The sequence below is a fragment of the Podarcis liolepis genome (assembly GCF_965112155.1).
Source record: "Podarcis liolepis genome assembly, chromosome: 6".
Lineage (NCBI taxonomy): Eukaryota > Metazoa > Chordata > Lepidosauria > Squamata > Lacertidae > Podarcis > Podarcis liolepis.
In genome coordinates, this window is record NC_139559.1 from 40358882 (window position 1) to 40371390 (window position 12509).

General features: G+C 42.4%; 1 protein-coding gene across 7 annotated transcripts in view; it reads right to left on the bottom strand.

The window, feature by feature from the left end:
• Window positions 1-12509, bottom strand: part of SRGAP2 (SLIT-ROBO Rho GTPase activating protein 2) — a 195532-nt gene that overhangs the window by 55226 nt on the left and 127797 nt on the right. For 5 of the 7 annotated variants that reach the window (XM_083508828.1, XM_083508825.1, XM_083508830.1 and 2 more), the window contains 3 exons: window positions 7915-8139; window positions 3890-3991; window positions 3244-3441 (listed from right to left, as the gene is read on the bottom strand). In XM_083508828.1, the coding sequence (XP_083364954.1) occupies window positions 3244-3441; window positions 3890-3991; window positions 7915-8139 (525 nt within the window). The remainder of the gene's footprint in view (window positions 1-3243; window positions 3442-3889; window positions 3992-7914; window positions 8140-12509) is intronic. The other 2 variants (XM_083508829.1, XM_083508827.1) reach the window with 1 other exon arrangement.

The following is a 12509-nucleotide window of genomic DNA, read 5'->3' on the forward strand; positions in this document are numbered from 1 at the left end:
TTGCCACATACCTATGAACATCCTATTGCCCCAATAATTCTCCATAAGAACCACAAGTCTGTACTTAAAATGAGCCACACAAGACTTACTTACAAGCACTCAAGCTAGCGCAATAAACAGCAAGCCGAGTCATTTTCTTCAGAGGGGATTGACCAGCGAGAAGAGCACAAATCTACACCGTGACATGACAGGAACCTATCCTAACAAGCAGCCATCTTCTGCCCAGCTAATTACAGTGGTACCTCCTGTTATGAACTTAAACTGTTTGGAGGTCCGTTTGTAACCCGAAACCGTTCTTAACATGAGGCGTGCTTTCGCTAATGGGGCCTCCTGCTGTTGCCGTGCGACTTCCACTCGCATTCTGGGGTAAAGTTCGCTACCAGGAGACCTACTTCTGGGCTAGCGGAGTTTGTTACCTGAAGCGTTCGTAAGGAGGATGGTACATAACTGGGGTTCCACTGTGCAGAGTTTGGAAGAAACAGCACAGCTCTTTTTCTCCCTTCCCCTTAGCACCAGGGTTGCTTGCAACTTGCCTACAGAAATGGCTGGCCAAGGTGTCCATGAGTTTTCAGAATATGCACCCTGCTTGTAACAACGTTTCTGGCATGAAGCCTACCCAGACTGGATTAATGAAGAGGAGGTGCTTCTTTAAAATATGGCAAAACCCAAAACTGCAGCCCTACTCATGATCAACCCTGGCTGCATGAGCTGATCCTTGACATATTTTGGGGAAATAAAAATCGACAAGATGTGCAAGTGTTGTTGTTTGACAGATCGAGCCTCAGGATAATTTTAGATGCCTGCTGAAAATATCCCGAGTTAGGTGGTGGCACGCCTGCAGCGCCATTGTAGACAGGCATGTAAAAAGCTCCCATAATGCACTAGAGTTAGACAGGAGGAGAAAAGTGCCAAACGAAAAAAGACCTTTCCGATGTCAAGTTTCTAACGTCTAATTTAGACCCACCCCAGAGTGCTGCAAATATCTTCAAAGCGGTGCATCTTTTGTGTCCTGCCAAACTTATGTCATATGAAAATGCAGTTCTACTGATGGTTTACCTTTGTTCCCTGCATTTCCTCCCTTCATTAACAGGAATGCTCAGCCATTACCCATTTTTATGTCAAGAAACCCCAATCTAATTGTTTTAAACCAAAGCCTCAAATTCTTATTAAGGATATTTATAAGTCTCTCACATAGCAGATCTATCAAGTGTTTGAACTAATAAGAAAAAAGGCTGTTTATACAACAGCCTCTTTCAATCCCCACTTCTTTATCCTGAGTACATGTATATGACATGACAAACTCTACTTTTATTCCCTGGAGGCAAAAGTCTAATATTATTGGCACGGGTTGTCAGCGGCGTAGCGTGAGTTCTCAGCACCCGGGGCAACGCAAGTAATTTGCGCCCCCCCCTAACCCGCGAGTTGCCGCTGGCGCTGCCGCCCAAACGACGCCGCTTGTCCGGAGGAGGAGGGGGGCAGAGAGGCGAGGAAAATGCAACGGCCCAGCAGCTGCAGCAGCACCGGCGGAGGCGGGGCTGTGAGGAGGGGCTGCCTGGCGCGTCCTCCGCGGCAAGCGCTGAGAGCCGCTGCCTGCCGGGCGCCTTCAGCCCGGACGCGCGCACAGCTCGGCGGTTCCGCGAGACATGCGGCTCCGCTACAGCCTGCGCCCGAGGCTCTTCGGCAACTCCGGAGGCAGCGAGCGCGCCCCCCCCAAAGGTTGCGCCCGGTGCGGCCGGCACCCCTGGCACCCCCCACGCTACGCCACTGCGGGTTGTGGGTAAGCATGGTACAAATGAAAACAAAGCACCGTGCATTGGGTAAAATTAGTATGTGCTTGTTAGAAAAGAGACCATGTTTTCTCTAGAAAAAGAAGACGTGCAAGTTCAATTAAATAGCCATTTGCACAGCCAGGGAAGTCAATTGCTTCTTAATTGAATCACTTTCTCCACCCACATTTTTCTGATAAATTCTCTTTCTAAGCAGACCTTTTAATTTAATGCGGCATTTGAAGTATTTTGAGTGCTTGTCTAAGGGAGTAATACACTCTCCGGTAAACCTATTTATAGGCAAGACTCAACATAAACCATCCTGCCCAAAGTAATTTACCCAATATATAGCATTTATTCATGAACAATATTATTCTTTTAAGAAGAATAAAAATCTTTTAAATACTGCAAAATCCATTTAGAAGGGCAAGTTACAGAGCAAGTTTTTTTATTTAAAAAAGGAAAATCTTCTATATACATGCCCTGATCCAAATGAATGCCCATGGAGTCCTGTTTTTAGAATCTAAAATATCACTAGTCAGCTGTTAGTTATGGAAAGTGGAATGGGGCAGGGGATAGAAGCCTCCCAAACAGCCAATGATCAGGGTTGTAGGTAAAAAAACATTAAAAGGGGACTCCATGTGTACAACTCGGGGTGTTAGAATGGAGAAGGCAACCGTGCCACATGACTTCTCATCCAGTTAATACACATGCTGATGGCAGGGAACGATAAGGAAGGGTTGTAGGTCAATAGGGGGCATTTGCTTTTATTGCAGAAGATGCCAGGTTCAGTTCCTGGCATCTCCAGGTAGAGCTGGGAATGTCCTCATCTGAAACCAAGAAGAACTGCTGCCAGCCAGTGAAGACAATGCTGAGCTAGATGAACCAATGGTCTGACTCTGTATAAGTCAGCTTCCTATGTTCCTTCCATGTTTCTTATGGTCCTAGCTGTAATTTCATCCACTTTTCAGGAAAGCTTTCAGGAAATGTGTATTGAAACAATGGATAAACCGATGAACAATTTTCAGCGAAATTTTTTTTCTTTCACTGCAAAACTCCATCCTGAAATCAAATCACCACCAGATTTAACTTCGTTATCAACCTGTAAGCTATCAAAGCTTATAAACTGATAGAGGAACAAAGACACCTTATTGTGATGTGTAGTTTAGATGCAATGTTATTTTTGCTTACATTCCACTTAACAAGACGCAAACAATATTACCAACGAAGAGCTCTGTGGCTACTTAAAGACCATAAATTCATTATGGCGAAAGCTTTCATGGATGAACATAGGCTTTCAAAGGGGTGGGGGGAGATAATCACACAAACACTGAACTTGTAGGCGGGCCATTCTCATTATTCCTCTCAAGAATTATGCTGACAGCTTGTTAGCCAGAACTGCAGACGACACATACAGTTTTCCAGCTGCAACACATATCAGCTTTGCTGCAAGCGTGTTAAAAGCCAGGTCTCTTACCGTGAAGTAGAACTGTTCTGTCTCCTGCTGATTTGCCCGTCTCTTGGCAATGCTTGGCTTGCTCATGAAGGTTTCGGAGACTGTTGATTTTACAGACTCCATCGAGTTGCTATACTGGAAGCAGTCAGAGACATCGAAATCCTCAATGGTGACGATATCCTGGATAGTCTGCAGTGTGGCTTCCATTGTTTTCTTAACCTGATAGAGTGAACACAAGAGAGGGATTATAAAGGGGGGGAGGGAGAAGAGTGAAGGTGAGAATGCAGAGGAAAATGCCTTGTTATCACTCGGTTTGTCATTTACTGCAACTGAGGGTCTGTGATTCCCAAGCATAACACAACACAGCTAATAAACAAGAACAGGGTCTACAGAGAAAAGTGGCTGAGAGGAGACTGAGGATTTAATCTTATGCACACTTTCAATTAACATTATAGCATAGGTGGAACAAATTCATGAAATTTGGTCCAAAATGTACACAACTGTACATCTAAAATTTGCTGTTTGGTTGCCTTAAAAAATTGTGCCTGAACTGAAGCTTATATGTTTTTATCTTCTCAGCTGCCCTTACTCTCCTCCAACATATTGTCCAGACTATGGTAAAACAGCAAAGGAAAAGACCAATAAAAAATGGAATTTGTTAGCTTACCTCTTCATTTTCGATCTTCAGCGTGGATAGCCTAGACTGCAGCTGCTGACACCTCTGCACTAACTCACTCTGCACGGGCTGCTGGGCACACAGCTGGGACACCTGGAAAAGAAAGGGAACTTCTGAGAGTTTCTAGACATTTGATTCTTCAGCTCTGCACATGTATGAGATGTGTGGACTGGGCCACGGAACAAATGAAGTCCTAGGGTTTCATAGGAGAAATGGCTCAGGACCACAATACCTCAAGGACGGCATCTCTCCATATGAACATAGCCAGAACCTGAGATCATCCTTTGAGGCCCTTCTTTGTGCATCTCTTCCATGAGAGCTCTGGAGGGTGGCAACACGAGAATGGGCCTTTTCTGCAGTGGCTCCCCATTTGTGGAATGCGCTCCCTAAGGAGGTTTGCTTGGTACCCTCATTACACACCAGGTAAAAACATTCCTTCTTTAAACAGGCCTTGGGTTGACTTGACACTGAATGCCCTTTTAAATGTGCTGTGGAAGGGGTTTTATTGGTTTGCCTGTGTTCTAAGTTTTGTTATGTATTTTATATTTTTTTATATTGTAATGATATGTTGTGTAAACTGCCCTGAAATCTACAGGTGTAGGGTGGTATGCTAAATAAATAAATAAATAAATAAATAAAACATTATTTCAATGCAGGGGCTTTTCCTTGGGCAATGGAACAATCTCTCCATCTCCCCACCATGTACCTCCCTAAATTCGTTCTGGGTTTTCCTTCAACCCTCCAGAGTAGATTTGGGACTGGCGAGAGGTGATAGGGAGGGAAGTCCTTTTGTGCTAGCATAAATACTTAATGCATACTGCCTATAGCTTTTCTTGGACCAGCATTGACCTGTGAGCAAGGATGAGAGACAGGGTCAAAACTATCCCTAAAAAGGATTGTGGAGATACATGTAACATGTAGGTGAATCCAAAGACTATGCCAGGCTTCCTCAACCTCGGCCCTCCAGATGTTTTGAGACTACCATTCCCATCATCCCTGACTACTGGTCCTGCTAGCTAGGGATCATGGGAGTTGTAGGCCAAAAACATCTGGAGGGCCAAGGTTGAGGACTATGCTGTTTGGTTCAAGCAAGATTTCTACCCATTATTAACAAAGATAATTAAATATTTAAGCAAATTTAATATACTGTAAGGAAACACAAGGGACAAGGACTCACAAAAAATATCCATCCACACAAAAATTGCAGAGGACGTGATTGGCTTGGGTTGGTTGATTTATCTTGGCTTATTAAACTGAGGTATGAGCCTTTTACCTGTATTCACAGGCCTCTTATTTCTGCCCTTTGCACAACTCATGATCAAACCATGATGAAGTCTTGAATTAAACATAGTTTCCTGTTTTGTCCTAAGTGGGAAAACATGCGTACCAGTTTCAGACAAGCAAGGATCTTAAAGCAATTCCAAACCATGGTTTGAAATTCTGCTTCTTACTGAAGCTGGTTAACTATAACTTCCCAGTTGGGCTGAAATGGTAAACTGTGATTAAATTCCTGGTTTAATCGTGGTTTATAACAAGCAAGGAGAGATGGGACTGATGTGCTGAAGAAGAAAAAGCTTGTTCATATCTTAACTTATGAAGCCAAGATATTATTATCCCAATGCAGTATCTTAATCTTCCATTCCTTGCTCAAACCTGTAACATTAAGGGTAATTCAATATCTGCATGCTCAAATTTAAAGAAGCAGCCTATTTTTATTTTTTATTTTTAATCCTGAATTTTAACATACATTGTTGGAAGAGAGTTTCTTTCAAGCTTTGATTGCCAGTTAAATCCACTGCTGGATGTGCATCTAGCCCTTGGGCAGATTTCAAAGCAACAAGATGATGCCATAAAAAAGACAAAAATCCAATACAGCTCTATGGGGGGTAAAAATCAATGGAAGGTTCATCATTTGCTCCGACATGTGAACATGTTTCAGAACCACCATAAGCCTCTTTTATTGGGACAAATATGGGGGCTGATGGCTACATGAACTACTGTATTTTCAGATTTCACTGAAATATTAGAATACTAGAATATATTAGGATATTTTACATTTGCTTATAATCTTGAGACACCCAAATTCAAATCTCTACTCAGCCAGGAAGCTCAATGAGTGACTCTGGGCCATCTCTTAGCCTAACCTGTCTCACAGAGTGGTTGTGATGATAAAATGGTGGAGGGAAGAATTATGTATGCCACTATAAACTTGGAGGGAAATTGGAATGTAATTGTAATAATAATCATAAGTTTGGGGTTATAGCAAATACATGAGATTACAATTACCAGAGCAGATATGGAATTTAATGAATTTTATAGTATAAAACAGAACTCTTGATGGTGCCTGCATCACTGAGATATGCTCACTTCCCAATGAACGCAGACTTACAACATTAAATTTAACATTAAGTAATAAAGATTTTCTAACACTTTCGTTCTCCATAATAGTGACATGAATCAAGATAGAGATTGTGTCCCTTTGAATAAAGTTGTAACACTCTGCATGGGATCCAATGGCGCTTGCTTCTTCAACAACATGAACTCTAATATATCGCAGCTGTGTGCAACAGCTAAGAAAATTCCATGGATAAGAACACTGAAAAAAGACCTAATGCAAAGCATCTGTGATAACAGTCTCTTGGGAGTAGATACACTAGATGAAGGAAACATGCAATAAATACCAGAGGAATATGCAATGAAATACCAGGCTTCAGTTTTATGGCTCAGCATCCAGCATGCACAATTATCTGCCTTTACAAGGTATCTTGTTATATAGGAGGAGCTCAGGGGAGAGTGGGGGACAAAAATGGATGACTTTGCTATTTTTAGTTGGCACGTTAAATTCAGTGACAGGTTTTACAGAGGATTCTGTTTCCTATGCTGTGAATTAGCGGAAAAAAACTCAACTTGGGTGACCCACTGGATATATAATGCCAGCAGTCAGAGTTTTACATGCAGATATTAAGGGGGAAAGTCTCAAGAAACAAAAAACTAACTTACAGGTTGGGATGAAACATGTTGCTATCCACCTTTGAATTACCTTAACTCTTGTATCTTTTCAGTAAGACACCTTTTTTTTCCTGGTGGCTTTTAATAGTTAATATAAACTGGGGTTATAAATTGGGGCTATTGTGCTATGGTCTATAGTTTATCTCGATGACGGGGTTTTTTTTGCTTTAGTATTACTATGAAATTGATATTTTTAAAGTTTTTTATATTGTACTTGGATTTGTATTTTTGTAAATACAAAAAGTGGCCTATAAATCCATTAAATAAATAATAAATTAAAACACTGAATTTGAGAGCTCATTTCTCAGGCCTGATTCACAGCCATTTTCCAGCATTTGAACAACAGTGATCACCATGAGGAGATAGATTCACAAGACAATAGTTGTACAAGTTAGGTCTTAGAGAAGCGAAAGAGTCTCTTATGAAGGAAGGAGACCAGCTTGAAGACGATATCATTAGAACAACCAGCATAGAAAACATATAACTAAATAAATTAATGGACAACAGAGCAGAGTTTTTACTACTGAGTTTTCCAAGAGAGCCACCAAATAGTCAGATATGCAATGAAATACCAACCTTCACTTTTATGGTTTACAATTCAGTGAGCGATTCCTGTACATACTACATAGTAATGACATTGAGCTTCAACTCTCTTATTTATCATGGTGCTAGGAAATACTGACAATCTCTACAGTAAATTATTTCCCCAATTAATTTTATTCTAAGGGTGAAGCAATTGGATCACTTCTTTTCTAAGAAGCCATCGTTATTACAAATGAGAAGATACCCACAAACTGATACTACAAATTCACTTTCTCTTCTTACCCATTAAGATATATGTTGCTTAAATTCGGACATTCTTCCAGAATTTTATGCCCAGGCCGAAGGCCAAGATGTCAAGTCACTGACCAACTCAAGACAATTTACTTGATTCCCTCCACAGTCCTTACTGTGACTGGACTGGAAATTCCATTAAATGCTTATTTATGAAAAAGAATAAAACTAACCATGTCTCCCATGTGCGGCTGAAACTCAAACTTCATGGGTGGGCAGAAGACATTGTTGCACATCTCCATGAGGCGCTGCTTGTCGCTGTTGGCATCCAAGTTCTCCACAGCATTCTCAATGGCATCCAGGCCCTCGTGCTTTGATTGTTCTAAGTTCAGCTCTGCTGACAGGAATGTCCTGAGTGCCCTACCAAGGCTGGCATGATATCCCAGGTCACAGCACTGCTGGAAAATAAAAATAAAAAAGAAAGGCCATCTGAAACTCAAGAAGCTCTACAGGACACAGAGGTTATAATTTATCAATGTTTTTACATGCATTACTCGACACGTTGATTTCGGCCTCAGAAGGTCCAATCCGCTAGACAAGAAATATGAAACTGATGTCCAAAGCTGAGTTATGTTTGCACTAAAAGCTTAAAATCTTGTTTAATAGTTACACCATGTTTAAAAGTTACACCATGCAGCCAATTTTGGATTGTATCAAATTTTCTCATGTAATTGAGCACGTCTTAAACTGGCAACATGTGTTTCTGCGGCTGCTTATCAGGTAGAATCAATGAAATGGACCCAGCTCAATTAAACAATCTAGAACTCTCTGCTTAATACTGATCTGCCTTACCAAGCCTAACTCATGCTTGCATTCTGGATTGGTACCATTGTGTGTATTTCTCTCCTGCTCTCTAGTCTTTCAGACTCACTCCCTCTCTGGTTGTTGGTCCTGACTGCTGGGTAATTATGTTCATCTTGCAACTCTGATCTGTTTAGCCTGGGTGACCTGATTTACCAGCTCCTGCTTGTATCCTAGCTGGATTGCTGCTGTTTCTTTTCCCAAATTCCAGAAAGCAATATGGACTTAGGCTCCTCTCTAAATAAACTGTACTTGTTGGGGACAATGGAGAAGGGTCTCTGAAGAGGATCTTAAGTAAGTGCTGTAAGAGAACGGACCTTCTCAGTGGCAATGACCAAGCTTTGCGACGTCCTTGGACATATTTGCCTGACACCAACTTTGTTAACTTTCAGTTACTAGAGCTAAAGTCCACATGCCTTTAATGATATCTATTTGGAGACTCCATTGCGTTGTTTTCAATACCTTGTTTCTACTGTTCTATCCAGGAGTGCCAACTTCAATAAAACGGGGGGGGGAGAGCCCCACCCTGCATAATCAATCACATGACACAGTGACACAGGCAGCCCCCTCAAATATTTTATTGGTGGGGTGAAGGCCCCTCAGCCCCTAGGAGTTTGCTCCTATGGTTCTACCCACTGCTTTGGGGTGTATGAGATATTAGGGGAGGGGTAGTGCTCTTTCTGGGGTAGTTTGACCACCTTTCCCCACCCTGTACTTAGCTCACACCTGTGGCTCCTAAAAGCTGTCAGCATGTGACAGCAACCACACCCAGGGAATAGCTTTGGCTGGCTTGCTAAACCAGGTGCGGATAGCCAATGGGTCTCAAACCCTTGGTGTGTTGAGGACTTCCCCTGCATGTGAAGACAGGCTCCAGCAGATTGAGTGGATGAGACCAATAGCAGTCAAAAAGGTGGTTTCTGCATGTGCTGTAGAAGCAAGTGAGGGGCAGATGGGGTTCGTCATCCTGGAAAGGTAGCCCATCTAGGAGAAGGAAAACTCTGGTCCTCCACTGCCTTGAGGGACATCTTTGGGAGAAGAAAAGGCTAAGGAGCAAACCCTACACAAATCAGGTGTGGAGTGGTTAAGATAGCTGGATGGCACCTTGTATGACTCCTTCCAGAAACTCCTGCAGCCAAGCTGGTGCCAAACCTCTGCTTTCCTTTGGACCACATGAGGGAGGCTGGGGGGGTGGTCCTCATCGTTTGGGCAGCCCTAGGCCTCCATATCCACTGCCCAGGCTTGAGTCCTGGGGAGGTCACTTCGGTGCTGCTAACACAGCAGTTTGACTTCGCCCCTGGAGGCATACTCAATTGTCCCTTGAGACAGACAGATGCCAACAACAACATTCAACTACTTTTATTGTCAGCTTATCTTACTCCTGTAGTTTATTGTGTGAAGGGTAGGAATGCAATATATGAAACAAATACTAAAATTTTCACTCAGATTTTGCAGATCGAAGGAAAGAAAGTGAAGAAAAACTTTAAAAAGGAATCCCTTTAGTCAAGCTCTTGCTGCACTTTTGACAACTTTAGCATATTGTTCATGAAAGCCAATCTGCTATCCAAACCAAATCATATTACTTATGGGAAAGAAGCTCCTGCCATTTCTTCATCAGAAGCAGATTTGATTCTCCCACCCTCTTAAAAGAAATCAGTAGACCAAAATAAAAAAGAGAGAGCGTGAGCAAAAATTAAATATGCTAGGAAGCCATCCAAAAGGAGGAAGAGCCCATCTGCTTGATGGATGCCCTCCTCTGGAACTGAAATCAATAGACTCTCCTCCTCCTGCATAATTATTTGGGGCATGGGAGAGGCAAGGCATGAAAATAAATGGGAGAAAAAGAAGGGGAGGACGGAAAAGGGGAAAGGGAAGGAAAGAACTGCAACCCGAGCCACCTTCCAACGCTTTTGAAACAAGTCTTGCCATGGCCTGCCACAAGATGCCTGGGTACAGTGCCAAGAGGCTGTGGAGTGTGGCAGGTGTCGAGCTCTTATAAAGCAGCAGCAGCAGCAGTTGCTGGCTTTACTGGAAGCGCACAATGGAAGGACGTTCAATTCAATCAAGATGCACAAAGACCAAGCACAAAAACAAAAGCAGCTTGATTGAGAATTTGCACATGCAGAGGGTGGTTCATTGGGTAAAAAAGCCGTTCAAGCAGTTGCAGCTTTGCTGTCGCACTAAAAGTCCATTTTTTACACAGCGCAACTGGAGGGCAACTGGCTTCAAGTGAGAATTAGAACCCTCTTAAGAGGTCAAAACTTAAGAGAAGCACATGGGTCAATCTACTATGAATCTCCCATTGTGGATGGATCCCCCTTGGATGCAGTTGGCAAAATACATCCACAGTATTTGGATTTATCTTTATAAGGAAGACCAGATAGTCAGTCTCTCTCTCTCTCTCTCTCTCTCTCTCTCTCTCTCTCTCTCTGTGTGTGTGTGTGTGTGTGTGTACCTGGGTGCATGTCTCCATCCACAGAATGAAAGAGGAAAACAGTTATTAATATTTTATAAGCCACTTCCATACGAAATCTGGAGGATTATATTAAGACAACAGCAATGTTTTCCATCTTTATAGCAACTGTTGGCAGTAAACATTTTTCAGCACTCCTTCCCCATCCATAACATTTACAAATGTGCAAAATAACATATTTATAAGTGTGCCTGTCTCACTGGACTTTTCTAGGTTATATAAATGTTTGATGGAAACGTTCTCCAAGGAAATCAATGTTTTATAAGAATTTAATGATAGCTCATCCAAATTCACTTCTCAGCGTGACAGCTGATTAACCCATTACTAGCTAGGAGACTTTAAAAGTGCTAACCTGGAAGGCCAAAGGCCAAGAAAATACTCTGCACTTCAAAATGCAATTCAGAATACTCCATAGCTGGTCACTAGGGAAAAAATGCTGAAGAGAGGGGCCATAATGAGTATAAACGCAGCAGTGCTAGATACTGTGAATGGCTAAAATAAATCAGTACTAGGAAGATCTCGATTTGTGTATTTTATTTTTTACCAGCAGTTCTTAAGCATCACTGATGGGAGGAAAACTCTTCAGGTTTGCTTGTTTTCTGCAGGTAAGCTTCTATTCTTTCCTTACCACCACCAGACAGGAGGATGCCTGAACAATTATGCAAATTAAATCTTAATGGCTGCATTTGTCTTCTGTGGCAGTCACCCAATAAACTATGCAGGGGAGTCATGCACACCCCTCCACTGCAGTTGCTTCCTGGGCTAAAGAGACCAGCCTCTCCATCCACTGCAGTGCCACAGACTGGATGAATATCAATCTATCTCCTTGCTCATCAGGTTGATAATGGAGCAAGGGAGGGTTAAAGAATGAGTTAATTCTCCATAAGTTGGTACAAAAACGGTTTTTCTTCAAGATGCAGTTGCAGAGTACTCATGACTGTCTTATTTCTGTTGCTGTGCAGAATGATGGCTGTGTTGGATCAGAACCTCCAATTTACAGCATTCTGAGGGTGTGAAGAATTTTGGTGGGGAATTGTGTAGAAGAATTGTTGGAGACAGAACTGGAAAGACTTGCAAAGCAGAAACAGAAGGCTGAAATTGCAGGACTTTGGCAACTTCGAACTTTTTGAACTTGCTGAGAACTTTAAGCAAGGACTCTGAAAGTTGAAAACCCTCTCTGGGCTCAGAGAGAGAAGCGTTCCTGAAGCAACTGTGTATAGTTTGTGTGTATAGTGTGTTTTGTGTTTACTAAGTAAAACAACCTCTGCTACACTTTGTCTGCTGTGGGAAGTTTAATTGCATTACTGAACTTCTAACAGTGCATCGTCACCCAAAAGGTTATTACGTACAAACATCCAACAGAGAGCAATCTGCATCTGTAGCCATGATCACCTCCCATCATCCCTGGCTATGCTGTTTGGGGCTAATGGGAGTTGTAGTCCAGAAACATCTGGAGGGCCACAGGTTGTGCACCCCTGATCTAGTGGAACACTGGCT